Here is a 27,670-nt window from a genome sequence, read left to right as displayed (position 1 = left end):
AAAAATCTAAAAATTTACATTATTCTTCTAAAATTTCGAAATTTAAACTAGTTAGAAATAGAAACGCCTTCAAATTTTGTTGTCTTAGCAGTTAAATTGCCAAAGTTGTGAAATTTTATTGAAAATGATCGAAATTTTTCTTTGATCCTGAACAAAAAATTCTAAAAATTTACATTATTGTTCTAAACTTTTAAAATTTAGCAAAGTAATTAAACTAGTCGGAAGTAGAAACACCTTTCTACTACTACAATTCTACTGTCTTACCATTGAAATTGGCAAAGTTTTATTGAAAATGGTGGAAATTTTTGGCTCATACTGTCTTTTTTTCTATTTTCTTTTTTATTAATGTATTTTGGAGGTATTTTTGAGATTATTTCGTATTTAATTAGAGATTCGAGAAACTCATATAAAAGTATGAGTGAGTTTCTTCTAGAGCTAAAGCTAATTTGGATTTTTGAAAAAAATGCCTCCAGAGAATCTTTAAATTGTTTTTTTTTTGTAATTTTTGAATTGTTCTTTTCTTAGTCCCAATATTATACGGTGTGTCACACCTTAAATGATCAATTATACTTGTATCTCTGTTAATTTTGTGAGATAGAAATTGTAGTTTTATTACAAACATACAACTTTATAAAACGAAACTTTTTATGCCGCCAACTTCGCCACATATTGCAAACTTGGCCTACTACGATTTTTTGAATAAGACAGTTTTTGCTATGGAGAGATAAAGAAAAATTAGACATTAAGACATTAAAACGAATATAAAAAAAAAAACACAAAAACAGGCAAAAATAATAAAATTTGAACACCTAATTTTTGAAAATTTGAAATGTGAATTTTAAAGTAATATTTGGTCTAGAATTTGATTTCGAGCAACTGTCTAATAACTTAATATGAGGAAAATGGCACTACTAAAAATCGCAGTAGGCCAAATTTTAAGCATATTGGTGGCATAAAAACAAAAAAAAATGCGTCTTTTATTGATGTGATGAAACAGTATTTTACGTCAAGAGCGCAAAAACTGTTGTATTTAGTGCTAATAGAAATGCTGTCGCGCGAGCCCACTTTTTCTGTCAAGTAATTTCAAGTATAGTCAATTAATTGTAATTCCCGCAATAAAATGATTGACAGAAACAAGTGGCGCAGTCCGGTCCTGTCCTCCTTAAATGAATAATGTCTTAAGTGCCTTGTTTAGAGACATTGTAGACAATAAGCGCCCCCGTTAAAAATCCGCACACCCCCAACCCCTGTTGTCGTAGGAAATATTGTTTACATTTACACTCCTGTAAATTTAGCTGTCAATGCGTGATTGATCTTGTAAAAAATATATCACAGCTGAGCCTTGTAAATTCCGCGGAGAAATGGGCTTAAATTATGGTTTTTGTGATTGTACTTAAATGTTGTGATTTTTTTACCATTGTAACCTGTGATTTTTTGTGTTTGTATTTATTTAATTTCGTGGAATTTAAATTATGATTCACTGCCGCCTCCTTTCTATTGTAAATTGTAAGCATTAAATGACAATAAGATACTAAACTACTCATTAAATATAGCAGTCGACTTACGCAGTATAACTCTCATTGTAAAGTATATAAAATGCTAGTCCACTTATAATACTCATAGGCACTTACCAGTTCTTGCAATGGAACGATGAAAGCGGTTTGAAGCGCCGCTCGATTCGCTCCATCGGAAGACCGCAGCTTCACTTGAAACACGGAGCCAACTAGATCATCTTCCATCAGAATTTGGATGTTCTTCCATTAGTTTAGAAGGTCATGGGCAACCGATCCAGGTCGACACATATCATTGTAGTTGCGTTTTTCGGCATTTTGGTCAGACCTGGGCAAGTAGAAAGTTCAGTGGTGTGGTTGGCTCCCCTGCACTATATCTATGCAAATATACCCAAATTTTGCCTTATTATAAACAAATCGTTATAAATACCTATTCTAATCACAAAATATCTGAGATCCAAGATGGCGTCCCGTCATGGCGGAGATATTTTGCAATTTTACGACCAGAATATTTTACGATGATCGTGGAGAAACTTGTATGGTCGTTGATATAAATAAATTAGCTTTTGCAACCTACATAATAATTTGATAATAATTAGCTCATTTAGTAATAGACAAACAACGCAATTTTATTAAAGAGAAAAATCGACAAATGTTCCTGAATTTAAAATGTAATTACTCGAATAAAAAATTTTAAAAAGCGACCACTCATTCACTCCCCCGTTTCCAGCCTCCTAGACGGACCGATTGAAATATTCCTCCCCCGCCTCTGTGCGCATTTTCACGGACTGTTTTCCCCTTTTTCGCTCTGTGCGAGACTTTGAATCTCTGCCAAAGTTCCAGCGACTGGATAGAGAATAAATTATTGTGGCGCTCCATGTACAAATCTTTCATATAAAGAAGTTTGTCGCCCCTCTTTTCGGAGCAAACTTTCAGACGGCCTCGAACTGTATTAAGTGGTCAAGACAGAGACAGAACCACACAGCGTCGGGACGCTTTAAAACTATGATAAATAAAAGGCGCGTTGCCAAAAGAGCACATTGCCAAAGCTTTTTACAGAGTGCATCTATGGTGCAACGAGGATGTGGGTGGGAGAAGACGCGGAAATCAATCAGGAAGTGATTTACGGGGTTGTGGGGGTGAAGGAGAAGGGTCACTTTCGTTGGGTAAATCCAGGTAACGCAAACACCTGTAGCTTGAAGTAATTAAGTTTGGTTCAGGTAAGTGGAGAAGCGCAGAGGAAAATTGGTGGAGGCGCCGGGTCAATTTACCATTCGGTGCAATTTTCTAATGGACTTTATCAGTTTTGATTGAAAATGTTGCACTTTTTCATAAAATAAACCACAGAGAACACAAAACTTGTGCCAAATCTGTTTGTTGGCAATGATTTTGTATTTTTTTTTGAGTTTTATAATTCTTCGATTTCTTGGATCTTTATTGAGTTTATCTCAGTTGGATTTTTTAAACTATTCGAGGCTTTTTAGATTTTGTATTTAAAATTTTACTTTAGATTTTTTAGTATCGCAAAATTTCATTCTTCTGTAACCAATTCTTAATTTTTTTAATTTTATTTATTTCTGTATCGATTTTTTAATAGTTTTGACAGAGTATTTTGATCTTTTTCAATTTTTTGCTAGTTTGGACTGCTTATATTTTTGTTTTCTTAAGATCGTTTATATTTTGGATTTTAAACATTTCTATTTTATGCTGATTTCAAGATTTCCAAGAATTCTATGTGCTTTTTAAACAATCTGGGAACTTTTGCGTTTTCCAAAAACTGTAAATCATCCAAATTTTTAGGTTTTTTAGCATTTTCGAGCCCTTCATCTTCTCCACCTAATTCTTTAACTATTCCAGTTTTTTTGTCTCCAAATTTTCTAATTTTCCGTTTTTTTAGATTTTCGAAATTTTCACATGTGGTATCTTTTAGAATCTTCAGTTTCATTAAATGTTAGATTACCTAAGATCATTTGGATAGATATACATATTATAATTTTTTTTATTTATGAAAAAACAATTTGGAGGTTTTTCCGCATATAACTACTAACTAACTACTAACTTTAAATTCTATTTCTTGTAAACATAATGAACTAGTTTAAATTAGCAAAATTTCTAAATTCCACTGCTTTAATCAAGGTTGCCAAAGTTATATAAGTAATATTTAGTAAAAAAAATCAAAATTTTTAGTTGTTTCAAAGATAAAAATTTTCTAAAATTCTATTTTTGGAATTAGAATTTTGTAAGTTAGCACAACTTCTAACTGAGTACTGAGTCTTTCAAATCCCACTGTTTTAAAATAAAAATTAACAAAGTTATGGAATTTAATAGAAAACATTTAAAATTTCTTTTCGATGTAAAAATAAAAATTTCTAAAAATTTTCATTTATGTTCTAATTTTTTTTTCTATTTTAGCACAATTTTTAAACTAGTCAAACCTAGTAGCATATATCTCCAAATTCTATTGTTTTATAATCACAATAATTATGGAATTTGCTAGAAAAAGTTGGAAATTTTTGTTCGTTTCAGAGATAAAAAATTCTAAAAATTCTATTTCTTGTACTAAAATTTTGTAATTTAGCATACACAATGAACTAGTTTAAGCTAGCAAGACCTCTAAATTGCACTGTTTTAGAATAAAGATTGCCAAAGTGATTAAATTTAATAAACAAAAATAAAAATTTTTAGTTGTTTCAAAGATAAAAATTTCTAAAAATTCCATTTTTGCTACTAGAATTTCGTAATCTTGCACAATTAATAAACGACTCAAGAGTACTAAGACCTCCAAATCCCACTGTTTTAGAATAAATATTGACAAAGTTTGAATTTTTTGTTCTTGTGAAAACAAAAATTTCCAAAAATTTTTAAACATTTACATTTTTGTTCTAATTTTTTTTCTAATTTAGCACACATAATTATTAGGTATAAAGTAGGAAGACTTCTAAATTCCACAGTTTTAAAATCAAAATTATCAAAATTATGGAATTCAGTAGAAAAAAATTGGATATGTTTGTTCGCTCCAAAAATATATATATTTTTTAATTCTATTTCCTGGACTAAAAGTTTGGAATTTAGCCCACATAATGAAGAGGTTTAAAGTAGCAAGACATCTAAATTCCACAGTTTTAAAATCAAGATTGCCAAAGTTACAAAATTTTGTAAAAAAAAATCACTTTTTTGTTCTAAAATTTCTTGTTATAATTTAGCACAGATTTTAAACTAGACATGATTTGTACCATCTCCAAATTCTACTGTTTCAGAAGCAAAATTACCAACATTACTGAATTTAAGAGAAACGATTGAATTTTTTATGGCTTTTAAAATGTTTTTTTTTAATTCACATTTTTGTTCTAAAATTTTGTAATTTAGCATAGTTATGAAACTAGTCAAAAAACGTACTACCTCAAGATTATACTGTTTTAGAATCAAAATTATCAAAGTTATGGAGTTTTGTATACAAAAATTGGAAATTTTTCGTTTGTTCCGAATAAAAAAATCAAAAAATTCTATTTCTTGTACTAAAAATTTGTAATTTCGCACAGTTGATAAGCCAGTTTAAATTAGTAATTATTTCAAATTCTACTGTTATAGGAATAAAACTGCCAAAACACCGGAATTTAATATAAAATATTTTTTATTTGTAAATTTTTTACATGTGCTTGATTCACTTTAAATTCTTCAGTTTCATTAGATTTGCAAGTTTTCTAGAATTCTGAAGGTTCCTCTAAAATTTTCCAAACTTCACGGAAACTCTCCAGGTTCCAGACGATTTGAGAACCCCCAGGACTCTTCTAGATTGTTTGATATTATCCAGGAATCGCCACAATTCTTCAGAAAATTCTAGACAATATTCCAAAAGAAGTCTCCTCTCTAACTTCCCACTTTTCATCCCTCAATAAATTAACCATTGACCTTCTCAAAATAAGCGACTAATTACACCCCTGTCCTGCAAAAGAATAGTAAAAGCAGTGAACGAAGTAATGAGTCGTGTATAATGCATTATAAAGGTCTATAGTGGTGAGTGATGTGGCTGCTAGACGCCAGCATGACGTCACGAGACGCCGGCGTCTCCGGGTCGGATTCTCATCCCAGACTCGGCCGATGCTTCATCAAACCAAACCAACTCTTTACTTCTAAAAAATTGACCCCACATATCACAAATATTTTTTCACTTTCATTCCAAATGAATGAATAATAATCAGCTGAGTTAGTCAAGGGCAGTGCCGTACCTGAGGGGGATTTTTTCAGGAACTCTCCAAGTTTTATGCTCTTGAGAAACTTCGGACTTTACAGCTTCAAGTGGTTGGAGTTGGCGGCATCCGGGAAGCACAAAAGAAGATTTTTGTTTTGATCCGTCAATTTTAACCATAAAAAAATGAAAACCGCGGCGGTAAAAAAACAGATTTGTTTTCCGAGAATTGTTAATTCCCACATAATAAATCACGTTTTTTAGGTCAGGCTTTCTTTTTAATTGCGTCAAATCAGGCCCGGACTCGCCCCTATAAACAAGTCGCGGCGAGCCGTCCCTGTATTCGAGCCAAAGTGCTTGTCACTTGGAATTGATAGATGAACAGTCCTGACAATATTCAAATCTGATTTTTTAGATCGTTCTGATCAAGGCCTCCTTTGATTAAACACGTAGCGCCCCCTGTCGGAGCCTCCTTATGAAAAAGCAGTCCGCACTAAATTAGAGTGTGTCGCCATCTAGTGGCGCCGCTGTACGGTTTTACTTCGATTATAATTTTCCACTGTCTAATCTTTAATCAATTTTAATTGAAGTATTGGCGATTTTGAACTCGTTTGAACCGGTCTGGCAATTAAGAGCACTCAAGATGGAAGATCTGCGAGCGATAAGTGGTACAATTGTACCATCAGAAAGAGGACGAAAAATAGGAAGTGGAAAAATACTTGTAATTCTGTGTTACTTAACGTTATGAAATTGACTGTTGCAATAAATTCCATGAGATGAATTAAATGGCAGATAAATTAAAACAAGATTAATGGATAAATATGCGAGGTTTACTTATTAATAGGAGATAAAAAGTGACGTCATTGTGATTGTGGTTTGACGTGTGGTTTCGCACTAACTGACGCTTAAATAGTTCGAACAATTTTTGAGATAACAATGAATATTATTATTTAATAATGAAGATGTTGACAAGTGCAGAAATCCCATAAGAACTGAAAGGAGAGTTTTTAGGCGAGTTTCTTTTATAACTTTTGTCTTGAAAATTTTAATATTCAGTGACTCATTTGGCGTGCATTTGTAATTCGCATTTATATTTTTGTTATCGTTCTGTTGTTGACCGGTACTGATAAGGCCGTAATGACTCTTTATAAGGTCTGTTGTTTAATGTGTGGAATTTATTACAGGTACGTTTTGTTAAAAACAAAAAAATACTATTGAAAAATGAGAATACCAAAGCTAAGGAATTTAATAAAAAACGGCGAAATTTTTTTGTTCCTCCTGAAAAAAATCTAAAAAATTATATTCTTGTTTTAAAATTTTGAAATTTAGTCCAGTTATTAATCTAGTTGGAGGTAAAAAATCCTACAAATTTTAGACTTTTAACATCAAATTTGCCAAAGATACAAAATTTTATGCAAAAAGGTCGAAAATTTTCATTCATCCTAAATAAAAATTTCTAAAAAATCCCATTTTTGTCCTAAAATTTTGAAATGTAGTGTAGTTATTTAGTTGGTCGGATGTAGAAAAACCCCCAAACTCAATTTTTCTAGCATTAAAATTTCCAAAGTTACGAAATTTTGTTTAAAATGGTCAACATTTTTTGTTCAATTAAAAAAAAAAATTTAAATTCTTGTTCTAAAATTTTGAAATTTAGCACTGACCGAAAGTAAAAACACCTCCAAAAATTCCACTGTTTTAATATAAAAATTGCCAAAGTTTCCAAATTTTATTTAAAATGGTCAAATTTCTTCGTTCATTCAAAATAAAAAACTCAAAAAATTGTCATTCTTGTTCAAGAATTTTCAAATTTAACACAGTTATAAAACTGGTAAAAACGCCTCCTAATTCCGCGGTTTCAACATCAAAATTGTCAAAGTTACGAAATTTTATTGAAAATGGTCGAAATTATTCGTTCATATTGAATTAAAATTTTCTAAAAATTCACATTTTTATTCTAAAATTTTGAAATTTAGTGCAGTTATTCAGTTGATCGGATGTAGAAAAGCCTCCAAATTCTACTCTTTTAGCAACAAAATTGCCAAAGTTACAAAATTTTATTCAAAACGTCAAAATTCTTTGTTGGTCCCGAAAAAAATTCTAAAAATTCCCATTCTAGTTTTAAAATTTTAAAATTTAGAACAGTTATTAATTAAACTGCTCGAAAGTAAAAACGCTTCGAAATTCCACCGTTTTAATATCAAAATTGCTAAAGTTACAAAATTTTATTCAAAATGGTACGAAAATTTTCGTTCATGCTGAAATAAAATTTTCTAAAAATTCATATTCTTGTTCTAAAATTGTAAAATTTAGCGCAGCTATGAAGTTGGTCAAAAGTAAAAAACCTTTCAAATATTTAATCTTTTAGCATCAAAATTGACAAAGTTACGATTAAAAATGATCAAAATTCTTTGTTTAACCTTATAAAAATTCTAAAAATTTACATTTTGGATCTAAAATTTTAAAATTTGGCTCACTGAATAAGCCAGTAGAAAACAGAAAAGTCTCTAAATTTTACAGATTTAGCATCAAAATTGCCAAAGTTAAAAAATCTCATAAAAATGATCGACATTTTTCGTTCATTGTGAAGAAAAATTCTAGAAATTTACATGTTTGTTCTAAAATTTTGAAATTTGGTACAATGATTGAATAAACTAGTCTGAAGTAGAAACATCTCCAACTTGTACTGTTCTAGCATAAGAATTGCCAATGTTTCAAAATTTCACAGAAAAATGGTCTAAATTTTTCTTGGATTCTGAAAAAATATTCTAAAAAATCCAATTCTTGTTCTATAATTATAATATTTAGAACAGTTATTAAATTGCTCGAAGGTAAAAACGCCTCTAAATTCCACCGTTTTACCATCAAAATTGCCAAAATTTAAAAAATAAAAATTTAAAAAATAAATAAAAATTTTCATTCTTGGTCGAAAATTGTAAAATTCAGCCCAGTTATTAAATAAGTCGGAAGTAGAAACGCCCGTAAATCCTACTGTTTGAGCATGAAAATAAAAGAGATTGTGTGTTAATAGAGATTATACAGATCGAACCCAATTGAAAATTTTTTCGTCATGCGGAAATCCCGAACTTTGTACTCTATTTGTACAATTATTTCAGATTATAGTAAGTTTATCTAATTTACCAAATACTGACGATAATCCTCTCCACTTATCGTACAACTGTTCATTTTAATATTTTTATACAGTTTCGAACGAAAAATCGTAAATGTAAAAAGACTATTTGAATTGGATTTTCCCCTGAATTTTGATAATTTATAAACACCAAACTAATGAAAACTAGTTTGACGTAAGTGGCACTTTGAAACTGCAATTTCTCGCTGTCACCTGACTCGATGATTACTTTTCCTAATAACCCGATAATTGCGCCAATAAAGCTTGATAAACAATCAATTTGGAAGTATGCCGTCAAGACGTACACTTCAATCCCAAAACCATGACCTCATGGCCTTATGGTCTTTGTGCATTACCACCCCCCGTCATCCCCAAATTCAAGGACACACTATCGAGCCGTCCACCTCGTGACAACCCATCTATTGATCACGATCAAAACTCGAGCCTTGCGCGGACAGACTTTAAAAAATGACTTATCTTTGTGCGATCGCCATGCTCTGTGGAGGGAGCACCCATCTCTACTCGCGAGGATCATCGAAACAGCTGATGTTGGCTTATAAGCAGCGTGGTCTTCTTAGAGAGTGGATGTGTGATGTGTGTTGTGACGTAAATGACGTAAGTACACTTTTCCTAGAAGCCCCAAGAAATTTCAATAGGACTCGTATCGGTGTAATATTGCGTCATGTCTTTAGAAATCTGTCGTCATCTTCGCTTCTTTTTCTTTTTCTTTTGTTTTCTCCACGGGAATGATGTAACTACAATTAGCATTAATTTCGCGGAAAAGCCGAGGAAAAGTGTTACTCCATGCACAAATGCAATTTCGCTTGACTTGCGATAAAGCCGCTGACCCATTTTTGGTATAATGATTGACCGGTGTCGGTGGATAATTTTGTAATTTTTTCTTTGATTTTGTCGTGTCACCGCAATTACCGCAACGACCGCTATTTGTATATGTATATAATTGCGAGTTTGTTTAATTGACACTAAAAATAAAGTGGTTTTCTGAGTAAAATTATTTCGAGAAAACGAAAATTTGCTTGGGTTTTCTGTGCGGTGAATTGACGTCGCATAATTAAAATTTTTTCCTTTGTTTCAGTGATAGTAAATGTGCCTACTTAGTGCATATTTTACTTCGATAAAACTAAATGCACGACAGGTAACATTGTTATCATATTTATTGCACTTTTCTATTGGAAATTTTTGGTTCGAAGTGGGAATGAAAATTTCTCAAAAATTCTTTTAGTTGCTCTAAAATTTTGTTATTTTACATACTTGACAAACAAATTGAAAGTAGTTAAACCTCCAAATTTTACAGTTTTTGGATTAATCTGTTAAATTTACGGAATTTAATACAAAACGATGGAAAGTTTGGGATGGTCCTGATAAAAAATTTCAAAAATTTTCCTTTTTGGTCTAAAACTTTGTAGTTTTGCACAGTTAATAAACTACTTTAAAATAGCAACACCTCTAATTTTTACTGTTTTTTTTTGCACCAAAATCGCCAAACCTACGAAATTTTATAGAAAATGTCGAAATTTTTCTAAATAAAAAATTCTAAATTTTTAAATCCTTGTTATAAAATTTTGAAATTTAGCATAGTTATTAAACTAATCTATACTAAGAAGCTCTACAAATTTTACTGTTTTAGCATCAAAATTGTCAGAGTAACACGAAAATTTATTTTAAAAAAAAGGTCGAAAATTTTTTTTGCTCTGAAAAAATCTAAAAATGCAGATTCTTGGTCTAAAATTTTGAAATATAACACAGTGACTGAAACAGTTTTAAGTAAAAACAGCTCCAAATGCTACTGTTCAAGAATCAGAATTGACAAAGTTACGAAATTTCATAGAAAATGGTCGAAATTTTTTATTGATCCTGAAAAAAATTTTCTAAAAATTTAGATTTTTGATCTAAAATTTTGAAATTTAGCACAGTTATTAAACTAGTCGAAAGTAAAAAGGCCTTCAAATTCTACTGTTCTAGAACCAGAATTGAAAAAGTTAGGGAATTTTACATAAGAAGGTCGAATTTTTCGTTGATTCTGAAAAAAATTTCTAAAAATTCAGACTTAATGTAATTAATCTATAATTTCGAAATTAAGCACAGTTATCAAACTAGTCGGAAAAAAAGGCCTAGAAATTTTATTGTTGTAGCATTAAAATTGCAAGGAGTTACACGAAAATTTGTAAAAAAAAATGGCCGAAAATGTTTCTTTATCCTGAAAAAAAGGCCAAAAATGCACATTCTTGTTCTAAATTTTTTTAATTTAGCACAGTTACTAAAATAGTCGGAAGTAGAAACGCCTCTAAATTCTACTCTTCTACCATAGAAACTGGCAAAGTTACAAAATTTTATAGAAAATGGCCGAAATTTTTCGTTGATTCTGAAAAAAAAATGGCTAAATAATTCAGATTTGTGATCTAAAATTTTGAAATTAAGCACACTTATCAAATAAGTCGGAAGTAAAAAAGCCTAGAAATTTTATTGTTTTAGCATCAAAATTGCAAGAGTTACACGAAAATTTATAAAAAAATGGCCAAATTAGACAAAATTGGACAAAATGTTTGTTTATCCTAAAAAAAAGTCAAAAATGCACATTCTTTTAAATTTTGAAATTTATTATAGTTACTAAAATAGTCGGAATTAGAAACGCCTCCAAATTATACTCTTTGACCATCAAAACTGCCAAAGTTACAAAATTTTATAGAAAATGGTCGAAAACTTGATTCATCGTGAAAAAATTTCTAAAAATTTACATTCTTGTTCTAAAATTTTGAAATTCAGTACAGTTGTTAGTCTAGTGGAATGTAAAATCGTCTCTGAATTTTACTGTTCCAGAATCAAAACTGCCAAAATTACAAAATTTAATCAAAAATCTTCGCTATTTTTCCTTCATTCTGAAAAAAGTCTAAACATTTTTCGATTTTGGTCTAAAATTTAAACTAGTTGTAAGTAACATCTTTTCCAAATTTTATTGTTTGGGGGTTTGATACAACCAAAGTTACAGAATTATGAAGAAGGTAGTTGAAATTTTTTTTCGTCCTGGAAATAAAAATATTTCAAAAATTCTCATCATTGTTTTGAAATTTTGTAATTTAGTACAATTGATAAACAAACCGAAAATGCTAAAGCTTCAAAATTTTACAGCTCTAGAACTAAAAATCTCAAAGTTACAGAATTTAATCGAAAACGTTGCCAACTTTTGGGTTAACCCAAAATTCTCCGATTTGCTCTAAAAGTTTGTAATTTTGCACAGTTGATGAACAAGGCGAAAGTAGTAACACCTCCAAATTCCACTGTTTTAGGATAAAAATGGCAAAAGTTACGGTACATAACAAAAAATTGTAAAAAATTAGGGTTTGTTCTAAAAATAAAAATTCCTAAAAATTCTCTCTATTCCTCTAAAGTTTTGTAATTAAGCACACTTAATAAACGGAGCGGAAGTAACAACGCCTCTAAACTTCAAACCTTTACGATCAAAATTACAGGAACTGCAGGATTCTAAAAATAAAATTTTCGATTTCGTGTTCTAATATTATTTATTGATTTATCTGAATTAATATGTAAGTCATGGAATTTCAGGATAAATAAATGTCTCAATGAGCCTTGATCTGAAATCTAGAGAACCTGAAACAATCAGAACTTTTTAAGATAATAGAATCTGAGTGGGCACTCGTACAGATTCTGCAGTTATCAATTTATTATTATCAATTTTAATTGAAATAAGGAAATAATTTATTCGAAATCCTTGACGATTTTTTTTCAAGTCCTGAAAGTTTAATCCAATTTTGGTCTTACATTTAAGAATAAAAAATTAATGAGGGAATGTCTAAACAATGAAATCAAGGTCCCAAAATAACAATCTAATTTAAATTTTAAACCTCAAAAATTTGCAATAGCATGAATAAAATCCATCCGGTCTCTATTACCAAACCAAATACACGAATGAATGTATCCACATCAGTATTTCGATTAATCGATTAATTAAATACCCGCTCAATGGAGGTCGCTATTTTTATTTACCTTCCACTTTCATGTATTCATAATCGCAACATGACTCGCGAGTGCGATAAGAAATTCCCAGTAGTTTTCCAGAGTCCCATGCAAACACAAAATGATTCTACCCTCACTCAATAACTGTCGTTTACATTTCCCCCAATGCAAATATCCTCATTGAAGCATTTCTTTCGTCGCAAAAAAGGTAGACAAACAAACGGCGATTTATCGCTCAATTACACATTCATCCGAGCGTCGAGAAAAATGAATCCGAACGCACACGCGAAAAATGATAGTTCAAGGCTACATTTTGAAATCATCATAATCATGCTTGAAAAAACGGACGTAGCAACAGAATTGTAAAGTCATTTTTCTGTTTCAGAATTAATTAAGTGGACGGAGTTGAGAGGAAATGGATCCCATTAGGTGAACTTGCTCAATTTTTTTTAATTTTTTGTAATTAATATTTTGTCGTTTCAGTGCCAGCTGCTTCAGTTTACAGTAAGTATGATTCTAATCAAGAAAGAATTAAAATGACGTTTTAATTGGAAGTGATATGTTTTAATTCAGGGAACGTGTTGCGGATTTCGAAATTTTCCGTTTCTCTTTGATCGAATATTATTGCAGGATATTTATGTGGGCATTTTAATGATCCTTTTATCTTTATTTTATTCTCTATGTCCGTTGGAACTGTTTATTGATAATAATTCTACCGATAAGATAATTATTATTTTAAGGCAATGAAAAAACGGCCTTAAAATGATCGCAGAAATGGTTGGAAATGTGACAAATTCTATTTTCTCGTTTTATTTACAAAAAATGTTGAGTTTTATCGTTGAGTTTACACTACAAAAAATAAATATAAACACTCGTAAAATTTAAAATAATTAATCTATATCAATTATAATTTTTATATAAATCGAGAAATGACATTTTTTATGGAATTCTGGTGTTTAATTTTACCTAAATAGCTCAAATGAAGCATCGAACTGAAGCCGTAATAGTGAAAAGTTTGGTAAAGTTCCACTTCGATTCCTAATTAAGTAAATAATAAATTTTTCTTCTTGATTAATTAATTAAGAGGGCTATTTTTTGCAACTTTTATAATTTGGAGCGACTTTTTGAATTTATTTCGAAATTAAATTGCCGTTAAATATTCATGATTGAAGATGAAAATTTTTAGTTTATTCGGAAGACAAAGATTTGGAAAAATTTAATTTTTTGTACTAAAAGTTTGTAATTTTGGACAGTTAATAAACAAGTGTAAATTAGGAAGACCAACAAATTCTATTATTTTAGGATCAAGATTGTCAAAGTTACGGAACTTACCTTAAGAAATCGGTTGAAATTTTTTCTCGCCCTGAAAATTTAAATTTCTAAAAATTCAAATTTTTGTTCTAAAATATTGTAATTTAGCACAGTTATTAAAATAGTTGAAAGTAGCAACGTCTCCAAATTCCACTCATTTAGAATCACAATTCCCAAAGTTATGGAATCAAGTAGAAAAAAGATAAATTTTTAATTTGTTTCGAAAACAAAAATTTCGAAAATTTTTATTTTTTGCACTAAAATTTTGTAATTGAGCACACTTGATAAACTAGTGGAAAGTAGTAACACCCCCAAATCTCACAGTATTAAAATTAAAGTTACAGGAAGTAATAGAAAACGTTTGATATTTTTTTCAATCTAAAAATGAAAATTTTTAAAAATTCACATTTTTCTTTTAAATCTTGTAATTTACTTCGGGTAATAAACTAATCAAAGGTAGTAGGACCTCCAAATTCTACTGTTTTAGGATCAGCATTTACAAAGTTACGGAATTTAATAAAAAACATTTGACTTTTTTTTCGATCTAAAAATGAAAATTTCTGTTTTGTTCCAAAAATTTTGTAATTTGTCTCAGATATTAAAATTAGTTGAAAGTAGTGATGCTTCCAAATTCTACTATTTTAGGATCAAAATTACTTAAAATTATCAAATTTTTTTGTTCATTTCGAAGATAGAAATTTCTAAAAATTCTATTTATTGTACCAAAATTTTGTAATTTAGCACACTTAATGAACTAAAAAGTAGTAAGGCCTCCAAATTTATTTCAATCAAAATTGACAAAGTTACGGAATTTAATAGAAAACTATTGACTTTTTTTCGGCCTTAAAGTCAAAATTTTAAAAAATTCATATTTTTCTTCTAAAATTTTGTAAAATAGCAAAGTCATTAAATTAGTTGAAAGTAGTACCACTTTCAAATTCTACTGTTCTGGGATCAAAATTACTTAGTTATGGAATCTGGAAAAAAAATTTTTAGTTTGATCCGAAGATTAAAATTTCTAAAAATTCTATTATTTGTTCTGAAATTTTGTATTTTAGCACAGTTAATTAACAAGTCTAAAGTAGTAAGACATAAAAATTTCAGTCTTAGAATCAAAATTGAAAAAGTTTCGAAACTTAATAGAAAATGTTCGAATTTTTTTTTCGCTATGAAAATGAAAATTTCTAAAAAATTCACACTCTTGTTTTAAAAATTTAAAATTAGACACAGTTAATAAACTGCCCAGAAATAGTACGGCGTTCAAATTCTTTTACGATCAAAATTACCAAAGTTATGGATTTTAGTACAAAACAAATCAAAATTTTTAGTTCGTTGCCGATGATAAAAATTTCTAAAAATTCTATTTCTTGTACTAAAATTTTGTAAATTAGCACAGTTAATAAGCAAGTTTACAGTAGTGAATCCTCCAAATCTCACTGTTCTAAATTCATCCAATCCACTGAAAAAAAGTACCAAAACATAAAAACAAAAAATTCAAGATAAATGATTGAAAAAATACAAAAAATTCCTATAAAATCCATCGTACAATTCAGTTTGCGTTATTTCCATCTTAAATTTTATTTTTACACACTTTACATCCTGCCAAATTTTATTCTCTGCCAGTCAAACCAATCCTATTATTATACCCACATAACCCTTGCTTTCAAAGCCAATTTTCTGCCCGTTTTTTTGCACCTGGCTGTAAACGCTTCAACCTTGCTCCTCTTCGCTAACACCTCTCTTGTTCAATTTTCAAGTCCTTGAAAATTTACAAAAGAGGTCTTTCTTCTTTTCATTCCATTGTGCGAACTTGACCTTGCCGACAAGTGGAAGAATTTTTCCACCATCCACGTTATCAATACATTTCCACTTTCCATTATCACGAAGAGAAGTGGACGAGAAGTACAAAAATAAATTCCTCCTACTCAAATTAACATTATGGCAACCTTGCCCTTGCCTCGTGCGTGATCGTCAGCTGTTCGAAGCCAACTTGTTAATTGCAGATTTACTAAATTGAAATTTATCATGACATCTTAATTAGCTATGATGAAAAATAATCGGTACTGCCATTAATTAATTTCGATCGGAGTCGCGAGCACCTAATTACTAATTAGATGTTTCGAACTTACAGCACCGCAGAAAATGAAAAAGCAATAATTGAACTGAAGAAACAAGAAGAGAAGTTTCAGGAAATTATCGTGAGCTGTCGATCGCTGAGTCGCTATGAAGGAAAAAGCATCAAGACGCTGTGGCCTCAGGTATTTTTTTTTTGTTTTTTGTTTCAGTTTCTTAGATTTTTGCTCACAAATGTCAAATGTAAACGCACCCTTAGAGTTCAATTAACGACATTGACTTGGATTTGCCAATTAATCAGACCAGTTCCACCTCCAAATCGTAGAAAGTTTAGAAAAGAACCTTCAGACGGTGATTTGCATAGAATTAACAAGTTAAATGACCAAATCTCGATCATTTTTCGACCATTTTCTGCAGTACCGTCGCCCAGCACCCCAAATTTACTGAATTAAATTGTGCCGCGATTTTTAGAAAGCTAACATTACAGCACTGCTCGCGGGTTTTTGCACAACTTAACCAAACCATATAATTACCTCTTATTTTCCATGCAAATTAATTCAGTTAATTTGCATTAAACCTCAAGGATATATCGTCATCGCCCTTACAATCAAAGGAGGCTCGGGAAAGTCACGCGGGTTGGCAGCCCTGCATCAAAACCACATCACGTGACTTAACCTCAAACTGTCATTTTTTTAGATCCTCGCAACAGTATTCGCAGCCTCCTTCCACATCGTGGTGGGCATCGCCTTAGCCTTCTCCGGCATTCTTCTGCCGCAACTGGACGAAGAAAATTTTCCCATAACAGCGACCCAACGCCCATGGATCGCAAGTGTGATAGTTTTGGCTGTGCCCATTGGTGCCATCTGTGGAGGTTTCGTCATGGACAGTATAGGGAGATTGAACACCGTCAAGTTGGCAGCCATTCCCGGCATCATTGGATGGATTTTGATCGCCATGGCTACCAACTTCCAGATGTTGGCAGCTGGGAGGTTGCTTACAGGGCTGGCTTCAGCCTTGGGGACCAGTCCGGCGATTGTGTACATCACGGAGATTGCCAGGGCCGACATGAGGGGGTCGTTGATTTCCTTCGCTCCAGCGTACGCTTCTTTAGGTAATTTGATAGCGCGCTCTCATTTTTTCAAGCGAGAAAATTAACTTCGATTTTTTTTAAGGGATGGTCCTAACCTTCCTCAAAGGGTGGTTTTTGAACTGGCGCTTCGTCGCCTGGACCTGTTTGGGCTACAGCGTCTTTCCCTGCATTCTCATCATGTTCATACCGGAGAGCCCCGCGTGGTTGGTATCGAAAGGGCGGTTCGAACAAGCGAGAAAGTCCCTAACTTGGATCAACAAGTACCAACCTCAACCGGACAACAAACCCCAAACTCTCGCCGAGTTGCAACTAGACCAACTAAAACGCGAGCACGAGGCTAAACAAGAAGTACTTCGCCTTAAAGGTCCGAGTCCTCTTCACAAAGCCAAAGCGTTCCTTAAACCCACCGGTTACAAACCTTTGATCATCCTCGTCGGTTTGTTCCTCTGCCAGCAATTCTCAGGGATCTACATCACGCTGTTCCACTCAGTGGAATTCTTCCGGGAGGTTGGTAGCCCTGTCAACCCGTACCTCGCGTCGGTGTTGATCAGCGCCGTGCGATTGTTCATGTCCATTGTCGACACGTACCTCTTGAGGACTTTCAGCAGAAGGCCGCTGTTGATGTTGAGCGGATTGAGCATGTCGCTCTGTATGATCCTCTCGGGACTTTTCACGATGTGGATACAGAATGGCAGCACTGACGAAAAGTGGGTGCCAGTTGCAACCCTCCTTTTGTTTGTCATCGCGTCGATGATTGGTCTCCTCCCGATCCCGTGGACGATGACTGCCGAAATGTTCCCGATCGAGATAAGGGGCGTGGCTCACAGCATCGCTTACAGTATGGCCAACATTCTCATGTTTGCGGCTGTGCAATGTTACGAGAGCATGATGGACACGTTCCACGGGGCCGCGGGGGTGCAATTCTTCTTCGCGGTGATTGCGGTTGTTGAGATGTTGTACACTTTTGTTTTTATTCCGGAGACCCACAGAAAGAAACTGACGGAAATTGAAGAGTACTTCAATCACAATATGATTTATTTGGGGCAAAAAAAGAAGAGGGCGCGGGCTGAAGAAGCGGCGAAAGACAAGGAGCAGAAGGAGAAGCTTATGAATGTTTGAATTTTTTCCTAGTATTATAGTTTTAAGCGGATTGACAGTGTGATGAATTACGACAGAGCTGTGTATTTATTAAAAGTGTTGATATTTTTTATACTGTTTTTATAAGAGCTGACAGGTTTGCAACTTCTCGAATTAACGAGTTTTACTTATGTAGGTACTTATAATGTTTGTGATATTGTGCTACACGTATTACAATAAAATGTATTGCAAATATGGCGTCGATTATTGAAAGGACCTGGGGCGGGGCTTAAGTAAGCGCCGCCCAGAATAAACATGGGGGCTGACCTAACCTCACTCACTCTTCAGAGATAAGCCTTAAAAATTAAGTAACCCTTTCTGACATCAAATGGTACGTCACTGGAGGTCATCAAAGACATGCAAAATCTTATCAAAGAAAAAGCAACTCATCAGCTGATTGCGTGTTTTAGAGTCAATGCTAACTCATCTTTCAGTGATGTGGAAAAAATTGTGTTGGTGACATTCTGTGGATTTGGCACCACGCATCAATGGAGTAAGTTTGCAGTGAATAAGGGACTTAAAAAATGTTAAATCTGTTGGTAACACTGTTTGTCATATTTGACAAGAAATATGAAACTGCCCGGTCAGAAAAAGATGAACTAGAACGTGTTTATAAATGTTTCTAGCATCAAGGGGGGCTCTGCAATTTCTGTCATGCACTATTTTGCCGCTTTGTTTTCATAGTGAATATAACTATCTTGAAAACTATTATTAATATTATTTTTATTATGTCACTTACGTCAACGCCGTTTCGGTTACGGTTTTGTGTCCCAATTTATGATTTTTAGGTTTCAAACCACAAATAGAATAGTTTTTTTTTCAGAAGTTATGTACTTTGCTCCATAATTGAGGTTAACTACAAATGTCAGTTGAAAAATCTGAACCCACATTCGAAATGAGCGGCAAATTTCTTTCACATTTCAAAGCCACTCTTGATGCTAGAAACATTTATAAACGCCTTGTATAAAGACTTTAAAAGAAGAAAACACACAGGATGAAAACAAAAGCATTTATTTAAACATGTACGCTCGAGCGCCACTGGGGTGTGTTAATGTACTTCGCATTTGACAGTTCCAAATGTCAAACAGGGCTGCCAACCCACACTAAATTATAAGGCCTCCTTTCCACGTTAGAAAAAATTATTTTATTATCCTCCTGTGCAGTTTCACGGCTTTGCTTATGCGCGAATGCAGAATGCACTTGTTGCACCTGTACCTGTCAGAAGCCTCTTTCAGCACAGAACTGTCTTTTCTTTCAAACTTATTCTTGCAATTGGCACATACAAACATTAATTTATTAATTGAAATGCTACAAAAAAATGATTATTTAAGCAGTGCAACCAACTGAAATACCTCTCTGAAGGTGCACAGGTGCCAAGTACCACTTTTCTGGTACCGCTTTTCTTTTTACTTCTTGACAAATTCGGGTTTTCTGAAAAGAAAACGATTATTTGAGCCTCTATTTCCATGATTTTCCCTACTTTTGATCCTTTTATTGTTCCACATCTGCGTAAACGCCTCGTTTAATTTACTATGTAAAATGCACCTATTGCACCTGGAGATGTCAGCTTCACTTATGAATTTCGGGGCTGTCTTGCGCTGAAAGGCGGATTTACACGTAGAACAAATCGAAAACGTTTGTTCAATAATAACACTAAACGGGTACGTCGTTTCGGGGTCCAACAACGACGTTTCTTCAATTTTGATGTCATCTTCAAGAACGTACACCTCGTCGTCACTGGTCGGTTCTGTTTTAACAAAAACCATTTCTGTGGCGAAATAGATTGAAGGAAACCTAAATCAAGCGGGAAAACGCCCTAAAAAACTGTATTTTAAGTGCGGAATTCATAGGTTATGTTATGACAGGAGATGTCAAAGTGACGTTTGAGATTCCACCGAAGTTGTGTCGGCAAAAATTAAAAAAAACAGCCACTAATTTTTTTCAATTAGCATTATTTGCATATTTTGACACTCAATAAACAGTTTCCAACTGAGATCTTTGATAATTAGGTAATTTTAATATTTGCAAGTCTAGTGGAATCCGGAGATGCACAACGTGTTGCCTCCGCGCGCGTGATTCAAACAGGACCGGTCTCAGACATTTTATCAATCAATCAAAATCTAATCTTGACAACTCTACTGTCAGAATGATCACACAGTTACGTAAGTGCTCGAGATTTCAAAACTCTTATTCTCCACCATGGATCCGATCAGGTGAGATCGCACGAATTCCCCCAATTTTTTTAACTTTTTTCTTACAGCGCCAGCAATTTTAACTTGAGGTAAGTACCACCTCTTTTTTGCACGTCTTAGCGGGTTTTCTCAGCGCGCACCAAGATCGCGATGTTCTGGACGCCGCGACTGCCAGCACCAAGTCTCTCAGTCGGTATGAAACTCGAAATTTCAAGAACTTGTTACCACAGGTAAGTCTCCTTTTACCGGTACTACCTAACTGAAGTAGGTTTTAGCCGCGGCGGTGTCTACAGCCAGTCATATAGCTGTGGGGATAGCTTTGGCGTATTCTGCAATTTTGATCCCTCAGTTGGAACGGGAAGACAGCGATCTTGTGGCCACCAAGGGGCAACTGGCATGGGTGGCTAGTGTGGTACCTTTGCTAGCGCCAGTGGGGTCGATGGTCTCTGGGTATCTTATGGACAAAGTTGGGAGGATCAACACGTTGAAGTTGTCGATGGGACCGGCAGTCGCGGGATGGATTATGATAGCGATGTCTTCTAACATTTCTATGTTGTTAGCTGGGCGGGTACTCGCGGGATTTTCGTCGAGTTAGTACCACCAAAAACCAATCTCTTAATTTACGAGTTGTTTCAGCAATGGCCACGAACCCAGCGGTGGTGTACATAACAGAAATCGCAAGAAAAGACATGCGGGGGTCGTTGATAATCCTGGGCCCCACCTACGTGTCTTTTGGGATGGTCATCGGGTACCTCAAGGGGTGGTTGATGGACTGGCGCCTCCTCGCCTGGCTCTGCAATATCTACATCATCATCCCCTTCCTTCTGTTGTTTTGTATTCCGGAGAGCCCCGTGTGGTTGGTGTCCAAGAACCGCATTGAAGAAGCTCGCCAAGCTCTGTCTTGGTTGCACAAGCACCAACCCCCCATCGACGACTCTAGTTTCTCCGAACTCACTCTTAACCTCATCATCATGGAAGACAAACAGAAGAAACTCGAAGCGAAGAAGTCCGGAAGCAACGTGTTGAAGGAGTTCCTCAAACCGACGGGATACAAGCCGCTTCTGATTCTTTCCGGGATCTTCTTCTTCCAGCAGTTTTCCGGAATCTACATCTTCCTCTTCTATTCGGTTACGTTCTTCGCGTCTGTTGGTAGTTCGTTCAACCCGTACGTCGCTTCAATTTGGATTGGGGTCATCCGATTGATCATGTCCTTCCTCAACACGTGGCTGTTGAAGTACTTCAACCGAAGAATTCTCATTATGATCAGCGCGTTGGGGATGGGAATCAGTACTCTGATCTCCGGGTTCTTCACCCAGTGGATAAAAGACGGTACCACGACTCTCTCATGGGTTCCCGTTGTCTTCCTCCTCTTCTACGTGGTGGCGTCAATGGTCGGATTGTTAACAATCCCATGGACGATGACGGCGGAACTTTTTCCTCTTAAAATTCGCGGTTTGGCTCACAGCATCACCACTAGCATAGTCAATCTCATGATGTTCTTCGCTGTGCAGAACTACCTCAGTATGGAGGAAGCCCTCGGGGGCTCTGCGGGTATCCAGTGGTTCTTCTCCGGAGTGTCTTTTGCTGCGGTGATTTACACTTTCGTGTTTCTACCAGAGACGCATCGGAAGAAGTTGTCGGAGATTGAAGACTATTTTAAGAGTAACACTCTGTACATTGGAAAGAAGAAGAAGACTGTCACACTTTCAAGGAGTGAAAATGAACATGACAAATCAATAAATCAAGTTTAGAATTTATCGGCGCTTTATTCAATGTCAGTGCAAGTATGTAGTTCGAGTACTGGAAAATTATCGAAGTACTCGAAATTTTTCTGATTTAATTGTTTGGTTAGTGAGTGGTGCGCGTGGTGACCTTGTTGGGAGTGAAAAAATTGTGATGGATCCCTTGAGGTAAGCGCAAAGTGAAAAATTAGTAATCATAATTTTTAATTAATTTAATTAATTAATTTGTAGTGCCAGCTGCTTCACTTTACAGTAAGTACGAATTAAATTAAGTTTGTGTTTGTTACAAAACTTGTTGATTTTAACAAATAAAAGAAATAGGTAGTCTTCAATATTTCGATTGATTTCGGAGGTTAAAATAAAAATTAATTAATAAAATTGTGCGAAGAAATTAATTAAAAATATTATTATTTTAAGATTAAGAAAATCTTTTATTTCTTTTATCTTATCTAATATCCCGTTCATGCTTATCTTTATCTTTTTGACGTAGCTAGACTCAGAGAAAGAAACCGCTTAAACTGTTAAAAAACGAAAGAGTTCCAAAAAGACAGATAGTTTTTCAAAATGCGAGAAAAACGATGGCACAAACCTCATCTTTCTATCTGTGTGTAGTTACGGAAATATGGAGCAAAGAATATTCCGATACTTTTTTGACGTACGTGAAAAATTTGGGATTTTGCGTGAAAATTACGTTTAATGATTTTGAGATACACATCAATCAAAAGAGCAAATTGTGATCTATCAACAGACCAAATCTGGGATTGGTAGGTCAAACAGTTTTTGAGTGGTGGTCAAAAAACCAAAAATTAAATATTTTTATTGTTTAAGTCAATTTTTTTTTTTCAAAAAATTGAAGAAAATTGAATTTTAGATATTTGAAAATTGATCTTAAGTAAAAAAAAGGGCTGGAAAAACGATGGCGAAGACCGCATTTATTATCATTATCTGTCGTGGTTCCGGAGATATGGAGCACTAAATATTCAGGAGTGCAAGAAAACTTAACACAGTTTTGAATTTTTCGTGAAATTCTGCGTTAAACAAATAACTTAAGTTTGCTTCACAAATAAACGAGATATTGACCAACTTAAGTTCTCACGCTTTTTGGAGTCACTTTTAACAAGCTTTTTCCGAAGCAAAAATTAATCTTAATATCTTTAAGTTTACATCAGTCAAAAGGGCAGCTTGAGATCTATCAACTGACTAAATTTCAGATCGGTAAATTAAATAGTTTTTGAGTGGCGATCCAAATACCAAAAATTTAAAAATTTTTAACATTTGAGTTCGATTTTTTCCCAAAAAAGTGGCCAACGAATTTTGTTTTTTGTGAACGGATTCTTAACAAAAAAAACGCGAGAAAAGCAATGGCGAAAACGGTGTTTTTCTGTCTATCTTAGTTTTGGAGATAAAGAACTTTAAAAATTTCAAAAATTAAAATTAAAATTTTGGAAAATTTAATTGACGATAACTTAGTTATTTGTTGCCGTACGTTGATTTTGAGCTCGTATTTCAAATTTGCGCAAAATTCTACTTGAAATGAGCCGTAATAACTTAATTTTTCTTTAAAAATGAACGAGATATCGACCAAAGTAGGTTTACATTGTTTTAAATTTGTAAAAAATCAAAATTTTGCTAATTTTTCTATCGTATTTATTTTTGACATGTATCTTATTATACCTCAAAATTGTCAAAATCATCGATCTCGCAGTGCTACCAACACAAAAGTAAAAACACTAGAATTTCGTATTTTTTTATTTTTTTTCTTCTAATTTTTTCATAATTTTTTTTCTTTAGTTCCACCTACTCAAGCCAGCTCCTGGCCCAGCAGAAGACCAACGAAAAGTACAACCACATCCTCGGCAGTGTCAACTCCATCAGCGTTTACGAAAGAAGAAGTCTGAAAAATCTCACCCCACAAGTAAGTCTCATTTTTTCAACCCCCAAACTAGAGCAACTTTTTTAGATTTTGGCGGCAATTCTCGTCACAAGTTACCACATCTCCATCGGAATCTCCTTAGCTTTCTCTGCTATTCTTCTGCCACAATTGGAAGAGACTCCGGAATTCGAAGTCAGCAAAAATGAAGGTTCTTTAATCGGTAAAACAAACTAGCTGAGAATTTCGTTTCTTGTAATAAGACACTTTTAGCAAGCATTCCTGCGCTGTCAAATCTTGCAGGAAGTCTGATGGTTGGTGTCCTCATGGACCACTTCGGGCGTGTTAAAACTCTTGCTCTGGCGGCACTTCCTGGAGTCACCGGCTGCACTCTCATGGCTCTTTCTCAAAACGTCGCGACTCTCATCTTGGGACGAGCTCTTGTGGGGTTGTCTTCAGGTCTTGGTTCCAGTCCTGCTATTGTCTACTTGACGGAGATTGCCAGGAAGGACATGCGAGGGTCTTTGATCTCTGTAGCGCCGGCTCTGACTTCTCTAGGTACGTCATCGTCTTGATGGTACTAATGGTACTAATTTTTTAACGTAGGAATGGTAATGACCTTCATCATGGGCTGGTTCCTTCACTGGAGACAAGTAGCGTGGCTCACCATCGCCGTCACACTTCTCCCCTCAGCTTTAGTCTTCTTCATCCCCGAAAGTCCCGCTTGGTTGATTTCCAAAAACCGAATTGAAGAAGCAAAGAAATCGATAAACTGGATCTACCGGTACCAACCGCAGCCTCAGAATAAGACGCAGACTTTCACGGAGTTGCAACTGGCGCTTCTTCAGAAAGAACACGAATTGAAGATGATCCGCAACAGTAAGACGGAGAACCAAGTCAAGGCCAAACTTCTTGCTTTTATGAAACCGACGGGGTACAAACCACTGGTGATCCTCTTTGGATTGTTCTTCTTTCAACAATTCTCTGGGATCTTCATTTTTCTCTTTTATTCCATCTCGTTCTTCCAAGAAGTCGGTTCAACTTACAATCCTTACCTCACTTCGATCTTCATTGGAGTCGTACGGTTTGTAATGTCAATGATTAACACGTACGTTCAGAAGACTTTCAGCAGAAGACCTCTGATGCTTGTTAGTTGTTTCGGAATGTCTGCCTCCATCTTCCTGTCCGGACTATGGACGTACTGGATCAAAACCGGTACCTCCACTATCACATGGATTCCAGTGGTACTTTTACTATTATTCGTGGTGACTTCAATGATCGGTGTGATACCAATCCCTTACCCCATGTCCGCAGAAGTCTTTCCTTTGGAAATACGAGGAGTCGCCCACAGTATTTCCTTGGTTTGCGCGAATTTCCTCATGTTCTTGTCGTTGCAACTCTACCCAAACATGTATCAATGGTTTGGGGGAATCTGCGGCGTACAGTATTTTTTCGGGGTGGTAACCCTGGTTTGTGCCATTTACGTGTACGTGTTCATGCCGGAAACGCAGGGAAAAAAACTTTCGGAGATTGAAGAGTACTTTGAAAGAAATATCATGTTTATTGGGAAAAAAGAAGAGAAGAGTTTCGCGCAAAGCAAACCGCTGAAGATAGTGAAGGCCGCGGAACACGAAGAACAACTGCTGGAGAAGGTTTAGGTAGAGGATTTTTATTTAGAATGTTGAAAAAATAATTTAATTTGAATAAAATCTGAAATTAATACATTTTATTGGATTTAATATAGTACCAATGGCTCGCTTCGCTCGCCTCCGCTCACATTTTTGTGGAAAATGAAAAATGTGTTGTTGGTTTGATAACACGCGCATAGAAAAGGATAGTCGCTACCATGGGCGTCGAGAATAGGAAATTTGAAGTCATAATAAAGTTGCATTTTTGCGACTTGAAATTGATTTGTGATTTGAAATTTGTTGGTGCGCATCCGTTTGTTTATTCACATTTAGTTTGGATGGGCAATACTTGTAAATAAATTAGGCAGGCGAGGGATTAGCCGTGTAATAAGTAGAGTGCCCTTGGTTTTATACGCATGGTTCGTCTGCTTGTATATAAGTAAGACAGGCGGGGGAGCAGCCGTGTAAAAAGTTGAGTGCCCTTGGTTTAATTCACATGGTTCGTTTGCTTGTAAATAAATAAGACAGACGGAAAAATGCTTTTTAAATAGCTTAATTAAAATTGTAACAAACGGAAACGCTGGAATAAACAGCACGACAAAACTAAAAAAAATGTCAATTTAAAATTAAAATAAATTTTAACTTACAATCACCTTTAATCGATGGTTAATTCCAATATTTTGAGTAAATTTCAGCTCAATTCCATTCAGAGTGTTGCCTAAAAATACCAAAAACAGTTGTTTTTTAGAAAACCACAAAAACTAGTTTGTTTGTACGAGTATCGTACAAAGTGCTCTATCAACTTTAGCATAAAAATAAACTTTTACCTTGACAATCAAGGTAGAAAATTGTCCATTTTTTGACGCTTGAAATAGTTATTTGTGTATCAAGACCAAAAAATGTTTTTTTTTAAGGACCGAGGCGATAGTCGAGACCAGAAAAAAGGCGAGGGCAAAATGGCTCTTTTTGGCGGTGAAGCGATGTCATTAAATTTACAAGTTAATTAACTTTAGTTATGATTTATGGATTTAATGATTTATAACTACTATATAATTGTAAATATTTATGTATCTTTCAGAAAAGTTTATATTTTCCTTAATTACATTTGCAATTTCGGCATGTGTAGCTTTACATTTGTATGAATCAGATTTGATGTGCTTATTAATGTTGTTGCAGCAGCACTGCTAGACATGTTCATTTGTAATAATTCAACTCGTCTTTGTTGCACTTTACAGCAGTTTCTCGATTTGATTTTACTCAAATAATTATAAAATTGGGGGTAATGCCGGTATCTTGATGTAATTTAAAAAAATAACGATTGATGGCGCAACCTTACTACGGACAAAAATAAAAGCGGTCAGAAGACGGTAATTTTTCCTCCCCATTTGAGAACTGAAAATTCAATTTTTAGTTAAGGTCAAAAAAGTATAATTGATTAAACAAACTATTGTAATAAATAAATGTGTATACATGTAACATTATTATTTATGTTATACAGGACGGTTACTAATACAGTTAAATCTAAATCAGAAAAAGAGAGGCGGGGAAATAGCCCCGTAAATAGCAAAGTGCTTTTGCATTATTAATATAAAGTGAGTTTATAAACGTTTCTTGAAGTTCCTGTTAGTGGAAATTGTAACACACTGAAACCATAGAATACACCATGCGACAAATCTAAAAAAAAATACTATGAATATAATTTTTATATAAATTTAACTTACAATCATCCCTCGTCGATGGTTGATGGCAATATTTTGAGTAAATTTCAACTCAATACCATTTAGAGTGTTGCCTAAAAATACCAAAAACA

General features: G+C 34.1%; 4 protein-coding genes across 5 annotated transcripts; 3 read left to right on the top strand and 1 right to left on the bottom strand.

Annotated features, from left to right (window-relative positions):
- The first annotated feature begins 9,297 nt into the window (after positions 1-9,297).
- On the top strand, positions 9,298-18,623 carry LOC148177618 (trehalose transporter 1-like protein). 2 transcript variants are annotated; one of them, XM_088032613.1, is made up of 6 exons: positions 9,298-9,439; positions 13,203-13,246; positions 13,301-13,321; positions 16,260-16,386; positions 16,898-17,312; positions 17,374-18,623. In XM_088032613.1, exons 2-6 carry the CDS (start codon positions 13,233-13,235, stop codon positions 18,408-18,410), a joined length of 1,614 nt encoding a protein of 537 aa, XP_087888739.1. In that variant the 5' UTR covers positions 9,298-9,439; positions 13,203-13,232; the 3' UTR covers positions 18,411-18,623. The 2 variants fall into 2 exon arrangements, with proteins under 2 accessions (XP_087888739.1, XP_087888740.1); XM_088032614.1 differs by lacking the exon at positions 9,298-9,439 and adding an exon at positions 9,940-9,980.
- An 808-nt stretch (positions 18,624-19,431) lies between these two features.
- LOC148177617 (uncharacterized) lies at positions 19,432-20,322 on the bottom strand. The gene is made up of 3 exons (XM_088032657.1): positions 19,909-20,322; positions 19,781-19,859; positions 19,432-19,736 (listed from the first exon to the last, which is right to left on the bottom strand). Exons 1-3 carry the CDS (start codon positions 20,192-20,194, stop codon positions 19,568-19,570), a joined length of 534 nt encoding a protein of 177 aa, XP_087888783.1. The 5' UTR covers positions 20,195-20,322; the 3' UTR covers positions 19,432-19,567.
- Positions 20,323-20,485: 163 nt separating this feature from the next.
- LOC148177616 (trehalose transporter 1-like protein) lies at positions 20,486-22,375 on the top strand. Its single transcript, XM_088032440.1, has 5 exons — positions 20,486-20,641; positions 20,689-20,709; positions 20,754-20,850; positions 20,889-21,210; positions 21,257-22,375. Exons 1-5 carry the CDS (start codon positions 20,628-20,630, stop codon positions 22,369-22,371), a joined length of 1,569 nt encoding a protein of 522 aa, XP_087888566.1. The 5' UTR covers positions 20,486-20,627; the 3' UTR covers positions 22,372-22,375.
- Positions 22,376-24,142: 1,767 nt separating this feature from the next.
- On the top strand, positions 24,143-25,952 carry LOC148177615 (facilitated trehalose transporter Tret1-like; the record flags this gene model as incomplete). The annotated part of the gene is made up of 4 exons (XM_088033380.1): positions 24,143-24,277; positions 24,323-24,455; positions 24,506-24,790; positions 24,839-25,952. Coding segments are annotated over 4 exons (1,605 nt in total), but the record flags the coding sequence as incomplete, so codon positions are not given.
- Positions 25,953-27,670: the final 1,718 nt, after the last annotated feature.

The sequence above is a fragment of the Gnatocerus cornutus genome, chromosome 3 (assembly GCF_029298725.1).
Source record: "Gnatocerus cornutus isolate USDA-ARS CGAHR chromosome 3, icGnaCorn1.1, whole genome shotgun sequence".
NCBI classification, from domain to species: Eukaryota; Metazoa; Arthropoda; class Insecta; order Coleoptera; family Tenebrionidae; genus Gnatocerus; species Gnatocerus cornutus.
This window is presented reverse-complemented; position numbering and strand designations above follow the sequence as displayed.

What these genes read in the sequence shown, in the direction of transcription:
- LOC148177618 (XM_088032613.1), top strand. An exon ending in GCCAGCTGCTTCAGTTTACA is followed by an intron (nt 13,322 to 16,259) that starts GTAAGTATGATT and finishes TCGAACTTACAG; the next exon opens with CACCGCAGAAAATGAAAAAG. An exon ending in TCCAGCGTACGCTTCTTTAG is followed by an intron (nt 17,313 to 17,373) that starts GTAATTTGATAG and finishes ATTTTTTTTAAG; the next exon opens with GGATGGTCCTAACCTTCCTC.
- LOC148177617 (XM_088032657.1), bottom strand. Translation starts at nt 20,194, where the DNA reads ATGGTTTTTGTTAAAACAGAACCGACCAGTGACGACGAGGTGTACGTT. An exon ending in GAACAATAAAAGGATCAAAA is followed by an intron (nt 19,860 to 19,908) that starts GTAGGGAAAATC and finishes TTTTCTTTTCAG; the next exon opens with AAAACCCGAATTTGTCAAGA. An exon ending in ACCTGTGCACCTTCAGAGAG is followed by an intron (nt 19,737 to 19,780) that starts GTATTTCAGTTG and finishes ATTTTTTTGTAG; the next exon opens with CATTTCAATTAATAAATTAA.
- LOC148177616 (XM_088032440.1), top strand. An exon ending in GCCAGCAATTTTAACTTGAG is followed by an intron (nt 20,710 to 20,753) that starts GTAAGTACCACC and finishes GGGTTTTCTCAG; the next exon opens with CGCGCACCAAGATCGCGATG. An exon ending in TCAAGAACTTGTTACCACAG is followed by an intron (nt 20,851 to 20,888) that starts GTAAGTCTCCTT and finishes TAACTGAAGTAG; the next exon opens with GTTTTAGCCGCGGCGGTGTC.